This window comes from Neoarius graeffei, chromosome 17, assembly GCF_027579695.1.
Source record: "Neoarius graeffei isolate fNeoGra1 chromosome 17, fNeoGra1.pri, whole genome shotgun sequence".
Taxonomy (NCBI): Eukaryota; Metazoa; Chordata; class Actinopteri; order Siluriformes; family Ariidae; genus Neoarius; species Neoarius graeffei.
The window spans coordinates 70,384,214-70,409,350 of NC_083585.1; the positions used below are offsets into that span (position 1 = coordinate 70,384,214).

The 25,137-nt window shown below is 46.2% G+C and overlaps 2 protein-coding genes across 2 annotated transcripts in view; both read left to right on the forward strand.

The window, feature by feature from the left end:
• efna2a (ephrin-A2a) overlaps positions 1 to 25,137 on the forward strand; it is a 179,415-nt gene that overhangs the window by 12,112 nt on the left and 142,166 nt on the right. The window lies entirely within an intron of this gene.
• rps8a (ribosomal protein S8a) overlaps positions 100 to 25,137 on the forward strand; it is a 403,017-nt gene continuing 377,979 nt past the window's right edge. Inside the window, exon 1 of the mRNA XM_060897967.1 lies at positions 100 to 103. Coding sequence (XP_060753950.1) covers positions 101 to 103 — 3 coding nt within the window. The 5' untranslated portion in view covers position 100. The remainder of the gene's footprint in view (positions 104 to 25,137) is intronic.

A 25,137-nucleotide genomic window follows, 5' to 3' on the forward strand; every position in this document is an offset into this window, starting at 1 on the left:
GGCAATAAAAAGGTGATGTCTGTTGTGTGGGTTCTTGAAAATTTTAAACTACTCCATGATCAATAATTTTAAGGGGTGGGTTTATCACTATAGTCTGAGAATGACTCGTATACCATATAAGGTAATATATTCACCATGTGCAGTATCGCTCTTAGGGATCGACCGATATGTTTTTTTCAGGGCCGATACCGATACCGATTATTATGGAATTGGGATACCGATATGTGCAACCGATAAATGTAAACATTATAATTCACATGAAATTAAACATAGCACACACTGACACAGACCTTCATATCCATGAAATGTATGTTTAATTGTAAAATTGAACATGAAATTTTGTGCAGGGAGATGCCAGCAGCATTTGTACAATAAAGTCAAACATTAGTTAGAATAAAATGAGAAATAAAATAATAATAAAATAAATATTCACCAATAAAAAAATAAATCACTCCCTACTATATTACAGCTCACCATTTTCAGTGGAAAATAAATGAAAATACACTCTGGATTCATTTACACTAAGAACTAAGTAAGACTTACCAACTTCAAGTAGTTTTTAAATAACACATCAAGTGTAGGGAGCTGCCTGCAGCATTTTTTTAAAAGTCAAATCAAACATACAGTAAAGTCGGCTATCACTCCCTATTAGGAGCGGCTGCTCCTTTAAGAGTATATCGCTTTCCGAATCAGAAGCGCTAGCGAGGAGAATCACTTGCGCAAGAATTATAAATACTAGTCACACCTGGCGTGTTTAAATGTTCAAACAGCGCTTTATAAAGTTACCTAACATATACAAGTGCAATGCGCTTTTTGAGCACGAGTCACGGCATGAAGTTTACTCATCACCATAACAAATAGCCTTCTGTAGGCTAGGCTTGCGCTAGCCTACAGAACACGAACACTACGTTTTATTTCGTCTTCCCTTGACCACCTCTCTGCATGGCTGTCATTCTACTGTTCGAGTAGAACTACTGACACATTCACAACGTTTCCAGACGGGGATTTAAAAATGACTGCAGCCTACGTTATGCTGTTTCAGTGAGACTAGTTGGTTGTAGGCTAATTCAGGTGCTTCCTTCCGTAAGCTAAGTTTGCCTGGCTACACAGATGCAAATGGACAATTTTAACGAGTAGTAGATGAAGAATGTAAACATATAATGATGTTGTGCTTTTGCAACTTGTGTGTTTGTGACTTATTGCGGGAAAAGCAGCGTGTCCTTACCTTGATACGGGCACCTTGAAACAGTTCAGAGTGTTTAGCTGCGCGTGTCGATTGGCTATATCTCTTGTGCCAAACAAATCAGATGTTGTGGTGGGCGGGACCATGTTCTTGAACTCAGAGAGGCGAGTGCAGGAAAGGACATGCAGTGACAGTCGCGTTAGGAACGAAATGGCTGCAAAAAGGCATGTTATCGGCATATCGGTGGAAATTATGGCCGATACCGATAACCCTAAAAATGCAGAATATCGGCCTGATATATCGGCCAGGCCGATTATCGGTCGACCCCTAATCGCTATATAAACACTGCGTTATGATGATATCATACATGTAGAACATCATGTGATGGCTGTGATTTTATAAATAAACAATGTTGGAGGATGATGTTAAATCATGTGATGTGCAGATGTCCTGTATCACTCCGCTGTACTGCACTCCTGTATCAAGGGTTCTTCAGTTAAAGCTTTCTTAAAGGGTTCTAGTTTGGAACCTTTTCTCATAAATGTTAAAAAAAATTGTAGGCGTTTTTGGACCAAACAGTTCTACAGACTAACTGAGGGAACTAGCCCCGGGGATCTTCTCCGAGAAGCACAAGGGCTGTTTTTCTGTGTGCGTTCACACCGCGAGTACGAACGCTGAAGTGACATAAGCTGGTTTACTAGCGTGACATTTGCAGGAAGTGCTATTAAAGATTATTATATTTCGCTTGGACACATCAAAATCATGTTGTATTTCCTCAGGCATGGAGTTCCCGCTCGGTCCATTTGTCCCTGTTTTTTTTAAATGTAATTTTATTTTTTAAACGCTAACATTTAAGAGCTGTTGTTCAAACGGCGAATGTTTTACACAGATTTTTAAAGATGGCGGTTGCTGGTGCTCCACTGGTGCATGTTCAACCAATCACAGTATACTTACATTACTCATTGTTTCCTCCTCTGCTATGAGAGAACCTACCCTGAAGCAGGAGCTGAACAATGTTCTCAGTTCCTGCAGTCAAGTCAAGTCAACTTTATTGTCAAATATGCTCTACATGCTCGACATACAGCACAGATGAAATGTCAGTCCTCTCTGACCCACGGTGCAAACAGGCAATACAATAAAAATAGAATAATTGAAAAAAACCAAACAATATAAACAGTATAAACACTGTAGATAAGAACTAGACTAAACACTCAGACAATATAAACAGTGTAAATAAACAGTATAAACACTAGATAAGAACTACACACAGACTAAACACTCAAACAGACAATATAAGCACTCTAGATATGAACTAGACGTAGACTAAACACTCATATATATGTATGTATGTGTGTGTGTGTGTGTGTATATATATATATATATATATATATATATATATATATATATATATATATATATATATATATATATATAAATTGGTTCAAATAACCAAACAGTCAAGGGCACTTGAGGTATAGCAGGTAAACATGAAATAAGCAGTATAAACAAACTAGCAGCTGTTAAGGTGAGGTAGTGCGGAATAGTGCAAATAAGCGAGGTAAAGTGAGATGTGCGGCCCCTGAGTTCAGTGTGTAAATGAACGATGAGATGTACGTATGTGTGAGTGTGTGTGTGTTGGGGGGGACTGTGAGGATGACATGTCAGATGCTGAAGGGGGGGCAGGGGGGTGTGCGGGCAGAATCTGGCAGGGGGCAGAGGGGGGAGGAGGGGCGGGGGGGGGAGGAGGGGCAGAACAGGGAGGGAGTTGAGCCTCCTGACCGCCTGGTGAAAGAAACTGTTCTTGAGCCTGCTGGTTTTGGCCCGGAGACTCCGCAGTCTCCTCCCCGATGGCAGCAGGCTGAAGAGGCTGTGAGATGGGTGGGTGGGGTCACCTGCAATCCTGATGGCTTTGCGGGTGAGGCGGGAGTTATAGATATCCATAAGAGAAGGGAGAGAGACACCAATGATCCTCTCAGCTGCTCTCACGATGCGCTGCAGAGTCTTGCAGCAGGACACGGTGCAGGTGCCGTACCACATGGTGATACAGCTGGTCAGGATGTTCTCGATGGTGCCTCTGTAGAAAGCATGCATGATGGGGGCCGGGGCTCTTGCTGTCCTCAGTTTGCGGAGGAAGTACAGTACAGACGCTGTTGGGCTTTTTTGGCCGGTGATGCAGTGTTGTTGCTCCAGGACAGGTCTTCAGAGATGTGCACACCCAGAAACTTGGTGCTGCTCACCCTCTCCACTGCAGCACCGTCGATAGATAGTGGAGCATGCTGGGTGTGCTCTCTCCTGAAGTCCACAACAATCTCCTTCATCTTCTCCACGTTCAGACGGAGATTGTTGTCCTTGCACCACAAGGCCAAGCGGCTCACCTCACTCCTGTAGATTGTCTCATCGCCATTGTTGATGAGACCCACCACAGTCGTGTCATCCGCAAACTTAATGAAGAGATTTGAGCTGGATGTTGGTGTGCAGTCGTGGGTCAGCAGAGTGAAGAGCAGGGGGCTCAGCACACATCCTTGGGGGGCCCCTGTGTTCAGTGTGATGGTGCTGGAGGAGTTGCTGCCGACCCGTACAGCCTGTGGTCTCCCCGTCAGGAAGTCCAGCAGCCAGTTGCACAGGGAGGTGTTGAGTCCCAGCTGGTCCAGTTTGTGAATGAGCTGCTGAGGAATGATTGTGTTGAATCCTGAGCTAAAGTCTATGAACAGCATTCTGACATACAAGTCTTTTGTCTGCAGGTGGGTGAGGGCTGAGTGGAGGGCAGTGGAGATGGCGTCATCGGTCGAACGGTTGGACTGATATGCAAACTGGAAAGGATCCAGGGCGGGGGGGAGGGCAGACTTGATATGCCGCATGACTAGCCGCTCGGAGCACTTCATGAGGATGGGAGTGAGTGCAACAGGGCAGTAGTCATTGAAGCAGGAGGGAGACGGCTTCTTCGGGACCGGGATGATGGTGGTGGTTTTGAGGCACGTGGGGACAACAGCCTGGCTCAACGAGATGTTGAAGATGTCTTTACAGACATCTGTGAGCTCCTCGGCACAGTCTCTCAGGACACGACCAGGAATGTTATCAGGACCCGGGGCTTTTCGTGCATTTGTCGTCCTGAGAGCTCTCCTCACGCTGTCTGGGGACAGCGTCAACACCTGGTCGCCGGGAGGTGGTGGGGTCTTCTATGCCGTGGTGCTGTTGTCTGCCTCAAAGCGAGCAAAGAAGTTGTTCAACTGATTCAGCAGAGATGTGGAGTTGTCACAGGTCTGTGGCGAGGGCTTGTAGTCTGTGATGGTCTGAATCCCCTGTCACAGGTTCCTGTTGTCTCTGCTGTCGTTGAAATGGTCAGCAATGTGCCTGGAATACTGTCTCTTGGTCACCCTGATGCCACGTGACAGATTGGCCCTAACTGTCCTCAGGCCCAACTCATCCCCAGCTCTGAAGGCGGCATTCCGAGCCCACAGGAGCCTATAGACTTCCCCTGTCAGCCATGGCTTCTGATTGGCCCGAATGGAGATGGTTCTGGTGACCGTAACGTCGTCCATGCACTTCCTCATGTAGGCAGTGACGGTCTCCGTGTACTCCTGGAGATCTGTGATGTTGTTGTAGGTGGCCGCCTGTCTGAACATGCTCCAGTCAGTGGTGGAAAAACAGTCCTGGAGTGCCTCTGAGGACCCCTCTGGCCACACACGTATCTGTTTTGTAGCTGGTTTGGTGACTTTAACCAGCAGCCTGTATGCTGGCATTAGCATAACAGTGGAGTGATCTGAGGCCCCAAGGTGGGGGAGGAGTAGGGCTTTGTAGGTGTCTTTATGCATGGTGTAAACATTGTCCAGAGTATTGTTTCCACGTGTGGGAAAGTTAATATGTCCATAGAGTTTTGGAAACACGCTTTTGGGGTTTGCATGATTGAAATCCCCAGCCAGGATGAGGAAAGCGTCTGGGTGGGCTGTCTGCTGCTCACTGATGTGCTGATAGAGTTCATTCAGTGCTTCACTCCTGTTGTTATTGGAGCCGGGAGGGATGTATAATGCTACCAGCAATATGGCTGTAAATTCCCTCGGCAGGTAGAATGGCCGGCACTTAATCATAAACTCCACCAGTGATGAGCAGTGTTTGTAGACCACAACAGCATCACGGCACCAGGCATCACTGATGTAAACACAGAGTCCTCCGCCGCGAGTCTTCCCCCCCCTCGACTTGCGCTCTGTCTGACCGGTAGCATGTTAGCTGGGCTAGCTGAATGGCACAGTCTGGGACGCTGTCATTAAACCACGTTTCCACAAACACAAGGACACAGCACTCACAGACTTAAAAGATGAGCGGAGCAGGTGGACATAATCCAGCTTGTTGTCCAGTGAGCGTACGTTGGCCAGAGTGATGGTAGGGATAGCCGGCCAGTGAGGGCTAGCTGCTAGCCTAGCTCGGATACCTCCGCGTTTGCCTCTTTTCTGCTTCCGCATGTTCCGCCTGTGGCGCTTCCACTGCGGGCTGGATGCAGGAGTGGGGGTCGGTGATTGAGCAGGCCTCCGGAGCAAACCGTAGCCACATAGCACTTCTGCGTCCGCTGGATTTATATCTGTGAATATAGTTCTGCGGACGTCGAGCAAAAACTCATGGGAGTATGTGCACCTTGAGACTAATGGATGCGACAAAGACGAACAGATACACACTGTTTTAAAACACAAAAACCACGAAAACACCGTTCTGTTGGGACAGAGAGGAGCTGCTGCGTGTGTGCGTGCCACCATCTTGGAAAGTAGTGGGGATAATTAGTTTCCAAAAGGGCTCTTTGGATCCTTTTCCAACAGGGATACACTCTGCTGGAAAGTTCTACATACAGTTGTGTTCAAAATTATTCAACCCCCAATGCTGTAAAGGGTTTTAGGGAATTCAGTGTACATTTGTAATTGTGTTCATAATGACATCTTACAAGGACTTGTTAAAGAACCAAATGCAACTAAAATGACATCAACTGCTTTTGTAATAAAGTATTAAATGGCCTTTTTGTGATTTCTTCATTGACACAATTATTCAACCCCTTTAAGACTACCACTCTTAAGAACAGAGGTTCATTCAAGTGTTTTCAATCAGGTATTGAAAACACCTGTGGATGTCAACGAGCATCAATCAAGCATAATAAGCACCAATTAGGCAGATTTAAAAGGACTGTGATACTCAGCTCCTTCTAGACATTTACTGGTGTGTTGACAAACATGGTGAAGGCAAGAGAATGGTCCCAGAAGACAAGAGAAGAGGTTATTTCTCTTCACAAGAATGGCAATGGATATAAGAAGATTTCCAAAATGTTAAACATTCCAAGAGATACTATCGGAAGCATCATCTGTAAATTCAAGGCAAAGGGCACAGTGGAAACGCTACCTGGTCGTGGCAGAAAGAAGATCCTGACGGCGACTGCTGTGTGCTACCTGAAGCGCCAGGTGGATAAAAATCCCCGTGTGACTGGTGAGGAACTGAAAAAAGATCTGTTAGATGTGGGCATTGAGGTTTCAGCACAGACAATAAGGCGCACACTGCGTAATGACGGCCTCTATGCCAGAACTCCCAGGCGCACCCCCTTGCTGACTCCAAAGAATAAGAAATGTCGACTGCAGTATGCCAAAAGTCATGTGGACAAGCCACAAAAGTTTTGGGAAAGTGTTCTGTGGACTGATGAAACTAAATTAGAACTGTTTGGGCCCATGGACCAGCGCTATGTTTGGACCAGGCCTATGAAGAAAAGAACACCTTGCCTACTGTGAAGCATGGCGGGGGGTCAATTATGCTTTGGGGTTGTTTTGCTTCTAATGGTACAGGGAAGCTTGATCGTGTGCAGGGTACCATGAATTCTCTTCAGTACCAGGAAATCTTGGAAGAAAATGTGATGGAGTCTGTCACAAACCTGCGGCTTGGGAGACATTGGATCTTTCAACAGGACAATGATCCTAAGCACACATCCAAGTCCACTAGAGCATGGTTGAAGATGAAGGGCTGGAACATTCTGGAGTGGCCATCGCAGTCACCAGACTTAAATCCGATTGAGAACCTCTGGTGGGACCTAAAGAAGGCAGTTGCAGCGCGCAAGCCTAAGAATGTGACTGAACTGGAGGCTTTTGCCCATGAAGAATGGGCTAAGATACCCATTGGTCGCTGCAAGACACTTGTGTCAAGCTATGCTTCACGCTTGAAAGATGTTATAACTGGAAAAGGATGTTGTACTAAGTACTAAGAATGAATGTCACTTGGGGGTTGAATAAAACTGATAATGATGTGAGCACAGAAAATACATTTGTGGCCATTTTATTATAAATGTTATGTTATATTTGTCTATTTTACAAGTGCCTCTTTGATTTAATTGTAAATAAGATGACTGAAATGATCAAAATCAATGTCAAACTGGCCAAAACACTTAATTTCAGTGGGGGTTGAATAATTGTGAATACAACTGTAGGCCTTATAAAGGTTCCTCCAGAGGAACAACCAAAGAACTGTCTCACATTTAAGACTGAATGTTTTTCTGTCAGAAAGGTTTCTGAGTAGAACCCGTTTTGGTCTTAAGACCTAAGCCCTGTCACGGTTCTTAAAGGGTTAATACCATAATTTAGGTTTCTTAGCTTCCTCTTTATCACATTTCCTTAGACACACACATGGGTTCTTCAGAAGTTCTTTAAGGCTTTGTTTGATAATGTGAAGTTCTTGTACTGCTACAGCGGTTCCACTTTGAAAGTCTTTCTGGTTCATAGAACCTTTCAGGACTCCCAAGAGGGACAGTTTGACCTTCATGTAATTTGGATGTGTTCCTCTGTATCACACTTCTCCATCCACACAGTCATGGTTCCATCTCAAGCTGACAGTAGAATGCTCCGGCAGGGGATAGACAGTTCTAAAAAGGTTGGTTTAAGGGTTTATTGGATGATTAAGGGTTCCTCGCTCCCTGAAAAGGTTCTGCTCAGAAGCTGTTCTGAAGGTGGAACCCTCTGTAGGCGTACAGTCTGTCTCCACGACTCTTCAGTCAGGAAGAAAAACTTTCATATTTAGATGTGTTTGAATTTCCATTTGTGTTTTTTTTTTTCTCATATGCAAATGAAAAATTAGCATAAGAGCAGATGGTTGAAGATGTGAGCGAGGTCTCTGCCGCAGAAAAGACAAACAGGAAGCACAAAAACAGGTCAATAAAAAACAGAGAGGAATAAAAGTGCTGCATCTCTGGAGGAGAAAAAAGCTTTCTTCATGCTCTCACGAGAATAATGAGCACAGTCACGGATAAAGAAGTGAGAGGAGAGAATTCCTGCACTTCACTTCTACACACACAGAGAGAGAGAGAGAGAGAGAGAGAGAGAGAGATGAAAAGTAGGGGAATGAGAGAGAGACAGGCAGATGGGGAGAGAGAAAATAAAGACTGAGTAAGGGGGAGATAGAGAGAAATATAAAAAATGAAAAGGAGGGGAGAGAGAGAAATGGATGCAGAGAGGCAGGGGAGAGGGAGAGATGAATGAAAGATAAATTGACAGATAAAGAGCAAGAGAGAAAAAGAAATGAAAGAAGAAAGGGATGAGAGAGAGAAGCAGGGAGAGAGTGAGACAGAGATGGGGAGAGAGAGTGAGACAGGGAGGGAGGGAGAGTGAGTGAGACAGGGAGGGAGAGTGAGTGAGACTGGGAGGGAGAGTGAGTGAGACAGGGAGGGAGAGGGTGAGTGAGACAGGGAGAGAGAGAGAGAGAGCGACAGGTCTGTTAAGAAGCTCAAAGCCTGTGAGGATCTTCTGAAGGATAAAAGTGCAGGATTAGATCAGCTCACCCTGTAAGGTTACAAATCTGAGTATCTTTTTTTTTGTCATCCCTCTTTTAACATCCATCTTCTTTTTTTTAATCCCTCCTTTAAGAGTGAAAGCCCTGTGAGAGCTCCGGAGAAAAAACTCGGCACTATGAGAGCTGAAGGTGAAGTGCTCATTACTAATAATGATCCTTTATATAACGCATCTAAAGCTCATCCACACAGAGCTGAAGAGCAGAGCGTGTCTACTGCACCACTCACTCTCCACTTCCTGTGGACAGAACCCTGAGAGAACCCTGAGAGAACCCGGGAGTCCGTTCATGAGCATGCTGCCTTTTACCTCACAAAATATTTTCACCTGCTAACTTCCACAAAACAATTAAAACTTTCATCAAATGTCACGAGCTGAGGTTCGATTCTGTATGGTGAAGTGTTTCCTTTTAAAACAGGAAGTGACCGCATGCTGAAACACGTGACTGATTTACATTTGAGATAAGCCACACCCCCAGATATTCTTGAGTCTAATTGATGGAGAAGGGGGATAAAGAGGGAATTCGCCATCAGTCTGATGGAGCAGCGTTTCAGAATTGCCCCAACTTGGTAAAACAAACTCCGCCCACTTACACAAACTCCACCCAATTCCACATGAATAAACTCCGTATGTACATTTCATAGTGGGAAAAGGGAATAATGTGCAGGAAACACCCCGATGAGCGATGTTTACTGATCACATGCTGCAACTGCAGAGCAAGACACGCCCCTAGGAGCGGGGCATATACTTTCTTAAGAGCATTTCATTTAAAATGATGAACAATGAAATTAAAATGAGAATATTTCTAAAACTTACAATATCATACTGTTGTGTGTAACACTATGGGACACGAACAAAAAGCTCAAACACTGATTTAGATTTAATTGATATTTTACTTCCAGCAACAACAAACTAAAGAGTGTTTGTTTTTTTTTAAACCGTCTCTCAAATGCTACGAATCGCTGCTTCTTCATTCTGTCTTCACTATGAATCTGAAGAAAAGAAGAGACGTGTGAGCTCCGACAGAACACTGGAGATGGAGTTACCGGGTAGAAGGAAAAATGGAAGAGCAAAGATGAGAGTTATGGATGTGGTGAAGGAGGACATGAGGACAGTCGGTGTGACAGAAGATATGGAGGACAGGAGGAGCTGGAGGGACATTATCCACTGTGGCGCCCCCTAACGGGAACAGCCAGAAGAAGAAGAAGGTTAACATTATTTTAATATTTTTTCAGTGTCATAAATGTATTTCATGGCAACATTATTAATATGGAAAGGTTGTTAGTTGGATTGTTCTTTTAGTGATTAGACAGCAAATTGGTGTCATCGCTGCTCCTCCTGCTGTCCAACATCCACCTGAAATACACGAACACATCGCACTTACAGGCAGGAAAACAAACGTGATTTTATTTTGTATTTTTCCTCATCCCCCTGAAATTACCATCAGGCTACGTCACTTCCAGCACAACACGCAACATGCTTCTGAAATGTTTTAGACGCGAGTGTGACTCACATCGAGCTCAGCACACCGGTGTTTCAGAACGTGGTCAAGTCAGCCTCGGTAGAAACCAGAGTGGACGGATATACAGCTGTTTACGGTAATTACCTTCTACGCTCCAGACCTGCTGTGAGTCCTGACCAGTGGGAGAATGTGGAGCAGATGTGCACTACAGGGCGGGTCAGTGTTATTTATTCTGAGTTCACGCAGGCTGAATAAAAACAGTACCATAGCGCGTCCTTCTCATCTCATCTCATTATCTCTAGCCGCTTTATCCTGTTCTACAGGGTCGCAGGCGAGCTGGAGCCTATCCCAGCTGACTACGGGCGAAAGGCGGGGTTCACCCTGGACAAGTCGCCAGGTCATCACAGGGCTGACACATAGACACAGACAACCATTCACACTCACATTCACACCTACGCTCAATTTAGAGTCACCAGTTAACCTAACCTGCATGTCTTTGGACTGTGGGGGAAACCGGAGCACCCGGAGGAAACCCACATGGACACGGGGAGAACATGCAAACTCCACACAGAAAGGCCCTCGCCGGCCCCGGGGCTCGAACCCGGACCTTCTTGCTGTGAGGCGACAGCGCTAACCACTACACCACCGTGCCACCTGCATCCTTCTGATTTAGCTTAATTTGTTGTATTATTAAATGTAAATAAGCATGCTTCGCGGCAGTTAGGTTCTCATTCCCAAACTTCCTGCTCTGTATGCTGTCACCTCTGCTGCCACCTAGTGTGTAAGAAGAGACATAGTGAATATTCAACAGAAGTATCGTGATACACCTCAGAGAAACAAGTTTGTCTTGACAGCATGTTGTATAACGATGTTTTGCCTCATACCTAATGTCTGCCCAATCTGGAGCGTCTTCGTCCACTCAGCTTGAGGCTTTGTATATGATTGATGTGAGCTTTTTAACACTTAAGCCAAGGCTTTTTCTGTCCAAACATGTCCACCCAAACAGGGGCTTCATCCACCCAGCTTGAGGCTTCTTACATTTGGTGTGACACTTTGAGCACTTAAGCCAAGGCCTCTTCTTCTGCTTCTCAAGCAGGTCCACCTGAGCAGGGGCTTTATTGTCTGCCCAAGCTGGGGCTTTGTGGACTTGATATGAGGCTTTTTATTTTTGACGTGATTATTTTCATGTATAAACTAAAGGCTTATTCCACCCTGTGAAATTTTCACCCAAGTGGAAACGTTATTTCCCAGGTAGGGGCTTGGCCTGACCGAGTAATCACTTTGCTCCACTAGAACCTTCTTGTGCTTGAGACAACAAAAAAAAGGAAAAAATAGTTCTGCCCAAGTGGAGTCTCCATCCTCCTGAGGGAACACTTCTTTCTTCTGATGCTTCTTTCTGCACCTAGATGGGAGACTTTGCATGAATATTGTGATTGAAAATATAAAAAGATTTGCAGATACAAGTTAAAGTTTACAAATATATAAAGCTGCACATGCAATTATCGACACCTTTTCAGATTTACCAATAAAAACAAATTTACAAAGGTGAGTTTCAGTTACAACAGTTATTATTGATTAATTAATCAACCGGAAGACACCCACCCACCCCCGCCCTTTGATCTTGTCATCTGATGACACAGCTCGTTACCTGAGATGGAATTTTTTTAGTACGATCAGCAGTTTGAGTAAAACCTGGACGTTATCATCGCAGGTGAGCATGGTGGAAAGATCATGGACATGTTTTTACTGATCAAATTCACTGATATTTCATGATCTCCTCGTCGAAACCTACTTTGTTTCTGACTCCTTCATTTGACGGTCGCCATTTTGTATCTAAACCTGCATTTGAGAATCACATGCAGTGTCGATAATAGCACGGGTGCAGATAGAGGGGGGGACGGGGGGGGATTCGTCCCACCCAGATTTAAATTCACCTCGTTCGGTCCCCCCCACTTATAGGGAGGAAAAAACGTCTATGCTGTCTTTCTTTGCATAAGGCAAACCTCACGGAAAAATCAAAAGACTAATTACCATTCGGTTTATTGAGGTGCACAGCAGTACAGACATAGTTGCAACTGCACAGACTGCACAGGTTGCGAGCTTGAGCTTGGTTGCTATGGTTACCCATAACAAGTTTGACAGGCATATCAGGGACAGCTCCTCCTAGTTCAGGACCCCAACACGGCATGATGAAGGGTGCCAAAAGGCAGAAAACGATTGCATCGTTTTTTAAAAAAAAACGACGGTAAGTAAACTGTGCCTTACACACACACACACACACACGTAGCCCAGCCTCTCGCTATGGTTAACAGTTGGAACTTAGCGGTTTTAAAACTAGTTTTGCAGTTTTGCAGCTATGTTAAAATGTTATCATTGTCCTGGCCTGCAGGTAGTTCCTGGTGATGGCAGTGAGGGAGGTGAAATAACATGTATATACACTACCGTTCAAAAGTTTGGGGTCACCCAGACAATTTTGTGTTTTCCATGAAAAGTCACACTTTTATTTCCCACCATAAGTTGTAAAATGAATAGAAAATATAGTCGAGACATTTTTCTGGCCATTTTGAGCATTTAATCGACCCCACAAATGTGATGCTCCAGAAACTCAATCTGCTCAAAGGAAGGTCAGTTTTATAGCTTCTCTAAAGAGCTCAACTGTTTTCAGCTGTGCTAACATGATTGTACAAGGGTTTTCTAATCATCCATTAGCCTTCTGAGGCAATGAGCAAACACATTGTACCATTAGAACACTGGAGTGAGAGTTGCTGGAAATGGGCCTCTATACACCTATGGAGATATTGCACCAAAAACCACACATTTGCAGCTAGAATAGTCATTTACCACATTAGCAATGTATAGAGTGGATTTCTGATTAGTTTAAAGTGATCTGCATTGAAAAGAACAGTGCTTTTCTTTCAAAAATAAGGACATTTCAAAGTGACCCCAAACTTTTGAACGGTAGTGTGTGTATGTGTGTGTATATATATATTTTTTTTTCTGTCCTCGTCCATCGATGTCTTGTTCCAGTAGCCCATTTCTCATCAGTTTGCCCTGGTTCCCTAGCAACTGACGCAGACCTTGTTGACCCGGGCGACGTCTGAGCCGGTATGACTCTATCAGTTATTTTTTCACTCATTCCTGAGGTAGGCTGATATATCATGAGGGGTTTTGCCTAAGGACCCTTACTGGATGATGTTTTGCCCCGACCGGGATTCGAACCCCGATCTCCTGCGTCGTAGTCAGTGAGCATTACCACTGTACTATCCAGCTGATATATATATATATATATATATATGGGCGGCACGGTGGTGTAGTGGTTAGCGCTGTCGCCTCACAGCAAGAAGGTCCGGGTTTGAGCCCCGTGGCCGGCGAGGGCCTTTCTGTGTGGAGTTTGCATGTTCTCCCCGTGTCCGCGTGGGTTTCCTCCGGGTGCTCCGGTTTCCCCCACAGTCCAAAGACATGCAGGTTAGGTTAACTGGTGACTCTAAATTGAGCGTAGGTGTGAATGTGAGTGTGAATGGTTGTCTGTGTCTATGTGTCAGCCCTGTGATGACCTGGCGACTTGTCCAGGGTGAACCCCGCCTTTCACCCGTAGTCAGCTGGGATAGGCTCCAGCTCGCCTGCGACCCTGTAGAACAGGATAAAGCGGCTACAGATAACGAGATGAGATGAGATAACAGAATGGAATGTTTATAGCGTATTTGGAATCTGATTGCAATAAATAGAATTAGAGCAGAATTAAATTCCGAGCATATAAAAAATTACATGCCTGAAATATTCAGATTTTTCGATTCCATTCAGAAAATAAATTTTTGCAGTTTGTTGTAAATATCGACCACATATTACAATATCAGGAGACATTTTATATTTTGGTTTGAGGAATGACATATGACCTTTGACCTGGATGTTCATGTGGTTACAATGTCGATTGCCTGTTGATATTTATTGATAAACGACAAAACTAGAAATAAACACAAACAACAACGAATGATTAACAAAATGTGATCTACGAAAAGTGGAACAAAAAGATTTTCTGACGCAGGTTAAACATTATCACTTCATTTGTTTACAAACATTAGAATTATTTCCTCATTTATGTAAACACCGACATCCATATATTTATATAAAAGATATTTTGTACTCAATATAAGTCTATGTAAAACAAATTTTAAATAAAATGTGTTGTTAACTTAATACCACACACCGATTTTATTTTTTTTTTATAAATGATTATCTGGATATTGATAATTGTGGAACGGTGTCGATAACTGTGGACAAAGGTGTCAATAATTGTGGAACGGTGTCACATGATCTGAGACGCTAAGTAACTGGGAATCAACGCTTTCTTTTCCAGTGGAGGTTTGAGTAATTATTCACACAATTTATGTATTGAAAGTATTTTCTACTTTTGCAACGGCCAAAAGATTAAGGTGTCAATAATTGTAGCTGCCTCTCGATATATAATTTTGCATCTCACTGCATTGAAGACACAGTTGCGGAAGGAGCAGTGGAGTGGAGGTTCAGAGGTTTTAGTTCTTACAGGAGGATATCTTCTGATTTAAAAAAATCTGGGTGTGAATATTTTGGAAAGAAGAAGCAGTGAAGAGGACGAGAGAAACACAACCTGCTCTGTGAGAGAGAGAGAGAGAGAGAGAGAGAGATATTAATCACATTAAGCTGTGTCGTGACCCTCGTTGTTTACGTTAATGCTGTAATGAACTTGCATCCAGAAGCGTGCTTTTGTTACGAGATCTTCTGGATAAAGAGAAGATAAGATACTTTACCTTCGTTCTGTGCTCCACTCTGTCCGTGTCCTCTTCGATGGAGTTGATTTTAAAGACAGTTCCGTTATTTTTTTCAGCTCCCCTTGATGTATATATCGTGCTGTAAGTGCTCACGCAAGTGATGATGATTAACACCAATACTTCTGTAGTGTTCTGGGTAAAATGATCCACTCAACCCCTGGACAGCACAAACACCAGAAATCTTTAGGATTTGGGAGTCATGAATAAAATCAGAGCAGAAGATGAAATTATACAACCCCGATTCCAAAAAAGTTGGGACAAAGTACAAATTGTAAATAAAAACGGAATGCAATGACGTGGAAGTTTCAAAATTCCATATTTTAATCAGAATAGAACATAGATGACATATCAAATGTTTAAACTGAGAAAATGTATCATTTAAAGAGAAAAATTAGGTGATTTTAAATTTCATGACAACAACACATCTCAAAAAAGTTGGGACAAGGCCATGTTTCCCACTGTGAGACATCCCCTTTTCTCTTTACAACAGTCTGTAAACGTCTGGGGACTGAGGAGACAAGTTGCTCAAGTTTAGGGAGAGGAATGTTCACCCATTCTTGTCTAATGTAGGATTCTAGTTGCTCAACTGTCTTAGGTCTTTTTTGTCGTATCTTCCGTTTTATGATGCGCCAAATGTTTTCTATGGGTGAAAGATCTGGACTGCAGGCTGGCCAGTTCAGTACCCGGACCCTTCTTCTACGCAGCCATGATGCTGTAATTGATGCAGTATGTGGTTTGGCATTGTCATGTTGGAAAATGCAAGATCTTCCCTGAAAGAGACGTCGTCTGGATGGGAGCATATGTTGCTCTAGAACCTGGATATACCTTTCAGCATTGATGGTGTCTTTCCAGATGTGTAAGCTGCCCATGCCACACGCACTAATGCAACCCCATACCATCAGAGATGCAGGCTTCTGAACTGAGCGCTGATAACAACTCAGGTCGTCCTTCTCCTCTTTAGTCCGAATGACACGGCGTCCCTGATTTCCATAAAGAACTTCAAATTTTGATTCGTCTGACCACAGAACAGTTTTCCACTTTGCCACAGTCCATTTTAAATGAGCCTTGGCCCAGAGAAGACGTCTGCGCTTCTGGATCGTGTTTAGATACGGCTTCTTCTTTGAACTATAGAGTTTTAGCTGGCAACGGCGGATGGCACGGTGAATTGTGTTCACAGATAATGTTCTCTGGAAATATTCCTGAGCCCATTTTGTGATTTCCAATACAGAAGCATGCCTGTATGTGATGCAGTGCCGTCTAAGGGCCCGAAGATCACGGGCACCCAGTATGGTTTTCCGGCCTTGACCCTTACGCACAGAGATTCTTCCAGATTCTCTGAATCTTTTGATGATATTATGCACTGTAGATGATGATATGTTCAAACTCTTTGCAATTTTACACTGTCGAACTCCTTTCTGATATTGCTCCACTATTTGTCGGCGCAGAATTAGGGGGATTGGTGATCCTCTTCCCATCTTTACTTCTGAGAGTCGCTGCCACTCCAAGATGCTCTTTTTATACCCAGTCATGTTAATGACCTATTGCCAATTGACCTAATGAGTTGCAGTTTGGTCCTCCAGCTGTTCCTTTTTTGTACCTTTAACTTTTCCAGCCTCTTATTGCCCCTGTCCCAACTTTTTTGAGATGTGTTGCTGTCATGAAATTTCAAATGAGCCAATATTTGGCATGAAATTTCAAAATGTCTCACTTTCGACATTTGATATGTTGTCTATGTTCTATTGTGAATACAATATCAGTTTTTGAGATTTGTAAATTATTGCATTCCGCTTTTATTTACAATTTGTACTTTGTCCCAACTTTTTTGGAATCGGGGTTGTAGTTGTTGAGGTTTTAAGATGAAGATATTTAAATGGATGAAAAGGGCTGGTGCTGGGAAAATACCGGAGGGGGAACAGAAAAATCAAGAAGTGATAATTTTATGTCTCTACACTAATCCAACTCAAAACCAAAAGAAAACCTGAGGAACCTTCCGAACCAGGAAAAACATCAACATCCAGAACAGTCTCGTGTGTTTTTGGGGGGAGGGGGTGAAGTACAAAATATACAATATACGATCCAATATAAAGTACAAAGATCAAGTGAAATTTATTTCTAAAGCAGTTAAAGACGAACTTCACTGAGCAGAGTGCAGTCACGGAGCCGACTACAGTCTGAAGATCACAGAGATCCTAAAAATAAATAAATAAAATATAAGAATATAACATCAGATGAAATGATCTGAGGGTGCAGCATCTAACATCTCTGTGTGATGGATGGGTAGACTGGATGGAAGGATTTTTAGATTAAATTAAACTTTATTGTCATTGAGGAAAGTTCAGGTACAAAGCCAATGAAATGCAGGAAAGATAGATAGATTAGATAGATGAATAAATTGGATGGATGGATACTGGCTTTAGTCATTTCTACAAGGCAACTATACACTATAATAAAAAGGAAAACTCTCTCTCTCTCTCTCTCTCCTGATGGACGGAGTGTGTTTGCTCCTCTGGAGCTCAGAGTCAGTGGTGTGGATCAGGTTTTTATTTTCTGTAATCTGTTGCTTTCTCTGCCTCCAGACTCGTCTTAATTAAAGCAGCGTCACAGAGTAAAACTCAAACAGATTAGTTATTGATTACGTCGTTCTGTGCCACATCCTCTTTCCTCCTCGAGCAACTCCTCAACACCGGCAGCGGGAAATGCAGCAACACTCACCTCCCCTACACTGTCCCTTACACTACGTTCACCTCCTTCATGACACTCACCTCCCTTACACTCACCTCCCTGCCTTACACTCGCCTCCCTTACACTCGCCTCCTTCACGACACTCACCTCCCTTACGCTCGCCTCCCTCCCTTACACTCGCCTCCCTTACACTTGTCTCCTTCACGACACTCACCTCCCTTACACTCACCTCCCTTACACTCGCCTCCTTCATGACACTCACCTCCCTTACACTCGCCTCCTTCACGACACTCATCTCCCTCCCTTACACTCGCCTCCCATAGACTCACCTGCCTCCCTTACACTCGCCTCCCTCCCTTACACTTGCCTCCTTCACAACACTCACCTCCCTTACACTCGCCTCCCTCATGACACTCACCTCCCTTACACTCGCCTCCCTCATGACACTCACCTCCCTTACACTCGCCTCCTTCACGACACTCATCTCCCTCCCTTACACTCGCCTCCCATAGACTCACCTGCCTCCCTTACACTCGCCTCCCTCCCTTACACTCGCCTCCTTCACAACACTCACCTCCCTTACACTCGCCTCCCTCCCTTACACTCACCTCCCTTACACTCGCCTCCTTCACGATACTCACCTCCCTTACACTCGCCTCCCTCCCTTACACTCACCTCCCTTACACTTGCCTCCTTCACGACACTCACCTCCCTTACACTCACCTCCCTCCCTTACACTCGCCTCCTTCACGACACTCATCTCCCTCCCTTACACTCGCCTCCCATAGACTCACCTGCCTCCCTTACACTCGCCTCCCTCCCTTACACTCGCCTCCTTCACAACACTCACCTCCCTTACACTCGCCTCCCTCATGACACTCACCTCCCTTACACTCGCCTCCTTCATGACGCTCATCTGCCTCCCTTACACTCGCCTCCCATAGACTCACCTGCCTCCCTTACACTCGCCTCCCTCCCTTACACTCGCCTCCCTTACACTCACCTCCCTCCCTTACAGTCTCCTCCTTCACGACACTCACCTCCCTTACACTCACCTCCCTCCCTTACACTCTCCTCCTTCACGACACTCATCTCCCTCCCTTACACTCGCCTCCCATAGACTCACCTGCCTCCCTTACACTCGCCTCCCTCCCTTACACTCGTCTCCTTCACGACACTCACCTCCCTTACACTCGCCTCCCTCCCTTACACTCACCTCCCTTACACTCGCCTCCTTCACGATACTCACCTCCCTTACACTCATCTCCCTCCCTTACACTCACCTCCCATAGACTCACCTGCCTCCCTTACACTCGCCTCCCTCCCTTACACTCACCTCCTTCACGACACTCGCCTCCCTTACACTCGCCTCCCTTACACTCACCTCCCTCCCTTACACTCGCCTCCCTTACATTCGCCTCCCTTACACTCACCTCCCTCCCTTACATTCGCCTCCCTTACACTCACCTCCCTCCCTTACATTCGCCTCCCTTACACTCACCTCCCTCCCTTACACTCACCTCCCTCCCTTACACTCGCCTCCCTTACACTCGCCTCCCTCCCTTACACTCACCTCCCTCCCTTACACTCGCCTCCCTTACACTCGCCTCCCTTACACTCGCCTCCCTCCCTTACACTCTCCTCCCTCCCTTACACTCGCCTCCCTTACACTCGCCTCCCTCCCTTACACGCACCTCCCTCCCTTACATTCGCCTCCCTCCCTTACACTCGCCTCCCTTACACTCACGTCCTTCACGACACTCGCCTCCCTTACACTCACCTCCCTTACACATGCCTCCCTTAAGCCTCACTCACAACCTGCCATATGTGCTGCTACGGGCGGTCTCCGGTAAAAAATTTGCCAAAACTGTGCTTGAGACTTGCTCGACACTTGCGTGTGTTCAGCGCCGTAGAAGGTCGCAGACTGCCCGTGGAGACTTTTGGTCCTGCACATGCAAATTCTACGGCTCTTGCGACAAATCAAGAACACATTCACTATGTACGGGACCTGTACTCCTTTGGTACACCTGAACCAAGTCAGCAGCGCGGCTAGTCAGGGCTTTTTGAGATGACAGTAAGACGCATGAGTGACGCACGGTCATTGTATGAGTGATGTGCCTAAGAAGTTCTACACAAGTACTCCACACTTGCTATTTGTGCGGCCCGCAAGATAGAAGTACATCTCACTTTCTACCCCTATGTGTGGTGTTCACGAACGCACGCGACCTGCACGCAGCACACGCGACCTGCACACGACACGAGGGGCAAGGCTCTGGGTATATATATCAGGGAGGAACCAAGGAACCGATCGTGTAGTGTGTAGCATTATAGAAAGGAAGAAGACCACCTCATTTGCTGTTTTTATTTGAGTATATGTTAATTTACCATGCAAATGTCAAATAATAAAACATGAGTATAAGAGAATAACACATTTTATTACACTGTAAAAAATCACAACTAAATAGCCCAACAGTTTGAGCACTGAAACACACTTTGACTCCGAGCTGCTGTCCTGCTCCTGCTGAGTGGTGGGACGGGGTGTCGGGATGTCCTTGTCCTCATCACTGAGCATGGCACAATGGCCTGACAGCGATGATGGGATTACAGTGTCCTCACTTCTGGGTGTCGTTAGCTGCACGGTGGTGTAGTGGTTAGCACGGTCGCCTCACAGCAAGAATGTTCCGGGTTCGAACCCAGCGGCCGGCGAGGGCCTTTCTTTGTGGAGTTTGCATGTTCTCCCCGTGTCTGCGTGGGTTTCCTCCGGGTGCTCCGGTTTCCCCCACAATCCAAAGACATGCAGTTAGGTTGACGTGGGGTGGCCTTGGGCTGAGGTGCCCTTCAGCAAGGTACTGAACCCCTGACTGCTCCCTGGGTGCTCTGGTGTGGCTGCCCACTGCTCTGTGTGTGTGTGTGTGTGTGTGTTCACTGCTTCAGATGGGTTAAATGCAGAGGATGACTTTCACTGTGCTTGAAGTGTGCATGTGACAAAGGTTTCTTCTCTTCTTCTGAAAATCAGCATATGTGATATTAATTGCATAAGCATATAGATACTGAAATGAATGTTTAAAACATGTGTATTTACCTGTGGAAATCCCTCTGGTGGGGTGCTGTGCCTTCTGCCGGCTTGAAGGCAAACTTCTCCCTGTCCATGCGGGGCTCGCCGGTGCTGCTACCATCATCATCCAATTCTTCCTCCTCCTCCCCCTCTGCTGTTTCAGGCTGGGTTACTTACTTCGCTTGCTTCTTCTTGGGTCCCATTTTCTAAACTTTAAACTGAAATTAAAAAAAAAAAATTTCCCACAAAATATCTAATGTTCTTCAGTCAAAAGACAGATGCAGAATGCTGCAGACATGCTGGTTTTATACCCACTCTGGGCATGCATCACACGCTAGTTATGAGTGATTGTAACATGCTAATCACATGCATCAAGCACGCTTCACAAGTGCGGCCCGAACTCGTAGCGCAGGAAACTGGTAAAATGCAAGTCTCACACACTCCATACTCACTGAACACACACTGATCACATGCGTCAGACATGTGCTTTCCACGGGCTAACAGCACAATTTTTTCCCACGCCTCGAGGAAGTCAGGTGTGTAACCTGTACTTGACAAGTACTTTGCCCGCACTCCTCCCCTGGGTTCACCGCGACCCTGCGGCATGGCTGCGAGCTACCAAACCCTGTGGGTTGTGAGTGAGGCTTTACATTCACCTCCCTTACACACGCCTCCCTTACACACGCCTCCCTTACATTCACCTCCTTCATGACACTCGCCTCCCTTACACTCACCTCCTTCACTGCACATGCCTCACTTACACTCGCCTCCCATACAATCGCATCCTTCAGAACACACACCTCCCTTACACTCGTCTCCTTAACGACACTCACCTCCCTTACACTCACCTCTTTCCCTTACACTCACCTCCCTTACATTCACCTCCTTCACGACACTCACCTCCATCAAACTCACCTCCCTTCCTTGCACTCGTCTCCCTTACACTCGCCACCCTTACACTCACTTCCATCAAACTCACCTCCCTTCCTTACACTCATCTCCCTTAGACTTGCTGCCCTTACCCTCACCTCACCTCCTTTACACTCGCCGCCCTTACACTTGCCTCCATCACACTCGCCTCCTCCCTTATACTTGCCTCTCTTACACTTGCCACCCTTACTCTCACCTCACCTCCCTTACACTCACCGCCCTTCCACTTACCTCCATCACACTCGCCTCCTTCCCTTACAATTGCCTCTCTTACACTCGCCGCCCTTATACTCACCTCACCTCCCTTACACTCGCCGCCCTTACACCTCCCTCCCTCCCTTACACTCGCCCCCCACACTCACCTCCATCAAACTCACCTCCCTTTCTTACACTTGTCTCCCTTAGACTCGCCTCGCCGCCCTTACACTTGCCTCCATCACACCCGCCTCCCTCCCTTACACTCACCCCCTTACACTTGCCCCACCTTACATGCACCTCCATCAAACTCACCTCCCTTCCTTACACTCGTCTCCCTTAGACTCGCAGCCCTTACACTTGCCTCACTTCCCTTACACTCGCTGCCCTTACACTTGCCTCTATCACACTCACCTCCCTCCCTTACACTTGCCTTTCTTACACTCACCTCGCCTCCCTTACACTCGCAGCCCTTAAACTCACCTCCATCACGCTCGCCTCCCTCCCTTACACTCACTTCCCTTACACTCACCTCGCCTCCCTTACACTTGCCTCCCTCATGACACGCACCTCCATTACAATCGCCTTCCATGCACTCACCTCCATCACTCGCCTCCATCACGACACTCGCCTCCCTTACAATCACCTCTCTCACGACACTCACCTCCCTCAAGACACTTGACACCATCATGACATGCACCTCCTTCAAGACACGCACCTCCCTCCCTTACACTTGTCTCCCTCTATTGCACTCACCTCCCTCACTACATGTGCCTCCCTTACACTTGCCTCACTTACATGCGCCTCCCTCACAACACGCGCCTCCATCACATGTGCCTCCATCATGACACGTGCCTCCCTTACACTCGCCTCCATCACAACATGCGCCTCCCTCACATGTCTTCCTTACATGCAACTCCCTCACGACATGTGACTCCCTCCCTTACATGCACCTGCCTTATACATACCTCCCTCAGGACACATGCCTCCCTTACACTTGCCTCCATCACACTCACCTTCCTTACACTCGCCTCCCTCATGACACGTGCCTCCCTTACAATCACCTTCCATACACTCATCTCCATCACACTTGCCTCCATCACGACACTCGCCTCCCTCAAGACACTCGACACCATCATGACATGCACCTCCTTCAAGACACACACCTCCCTCCCTTACACTTGCCTCCCTCTATTACACTCACCTCCCTTACAATATGTGCCTCCCTTACGCTCGCCTCACTTACATGCACCTCCCTCACAACACACACCTCCATCACGTGCCTCCATCATGACACGTGCCTCCCTTACACTTGCCTCCATCACAACATGTGACTCCCTCACGACATGTGACTCCCTCCTTTACATGCGCCTGCCTCCCTCACAACACATGCCTCCTTCATAACACATGCTTCCCTTACATGCGGCTCCCTTATATGTGCCTCCCTCAGGACATGCGCCTCCCTCACGACACCCGATTCCCTTACACACAACTAAGTCTCATCTCATCTCATTATCTGTAGCCGCTTTATCCTGTTCTACAGGGTCGCAGGCGAGCTGGATCCTATCCCAGCTGACTACGGGCGAAAGGCGGGGTTCACCCTGGACAAGTCGCCAGGTCATCACAGGGCTGACACATAGACACAGACAACCATTCACACTCACATTCACACCTACGCTCAATTTAGAGTCACCAGTTAACCTAACCTGCATGTCTTTGGACTGTGGGGGAAACCGGAGCACCCGGAGGAAACCCACGCGGACACGGGGAGAACATGCAAACTCCGCACAGAAAGGCCCTCGCCGGCCACGGGGCTCGAACCCGGACCTTCTTGCTGTGAGGCGACAGCGCTAACCACTACACCACCGTGCCGCCCACACACAACTAAGTGTTTATCCAAATACAGTTAAGTGTACAAACAACATAAGTGTTTAATGAAATCATGAAATGAGGTTTTAATGAAATAAATGTTTATGAAACTCACGATATAACAAACAAACAGTAAAGAGTCTTTAACCAAGTAATGAAATAATCTTTTGAAATACGACTGTAAGAATGTTTAACTCACACCTTTTCCATCTCACGCCATCCTTCCACTTTCTGGAAACTTCTCATGTACTATAAACTCCTCCCATTCAATATAAACTCCTCCCAGTCACCATAAGCACCTCCCCCTAGCTGTAAACTAGTGCCGCTATTCCACTACAAACGCGGCTGAGTCGGGCTGAGCCGTGCCGTGCTGAGTCGAGCTGAGCGGGGCTGTTGGAGTTGCATTTCGACTACAACCGCGCTGAACCGTGCTGGCTGGAAGTGGGTGGACACATTGGGTGGAGTTGGCGAAAGTGGGTGGACGTCACGTGATGTCGTTAAGCAGCGCAAACAGTGACATCAGTGATCTTTTAAGCGGTAGTCTCACGACCCGGAGAGTAAACAATAAACATGGAGGACATGGAGTCGTTAGTGTTGCTGGTCTTGGTGCTGTGGCTTGTTGTCACCGACAACGCGGACAGATACTGGCAAGAGCGTATAGATGAGGCGAGGCGCATAAGGCTTCAGAAATTCTCGTAATTATTCTTCTTCCGGGTTTACGGTGTTTACAGATCCCAGCGTGCTCACGGGGCGTGTGTGGGCATGTGAGGACACTCCTCCTCACCAATCAGTGCACAGGGGAGTGTCTGCTCACGCCCCCAGCCTCACTCGGCACGGTTTGGCTCGCTTCAGCCCCACTCCAAAACGGTGCGAGTTTTAGGGGCTAAGCAGGGCTGAAGCGAGCTGAGTCGTGCTGTTTTGAGGTAGTCGAAACGCGAGCCGTGTCGGGCTGAAGTGAGCTGAAAAAGGGTAGTGGAAAAGGGCCATAAGAAAGTGAACACTGCAGCTGCTACCTGTGTCCATTGTTTTGGCTTAGTTCCTTCTGTGTGTGTGTGTGTCTGTGTGTGTGTGTGTGTGTGTGTGTGTGTGTGTGTGTGTGTGTGTCTTTCACCTGATGCTATTCCACACTGAGGGCACATTTGGAGTGTATTTTTATCCTG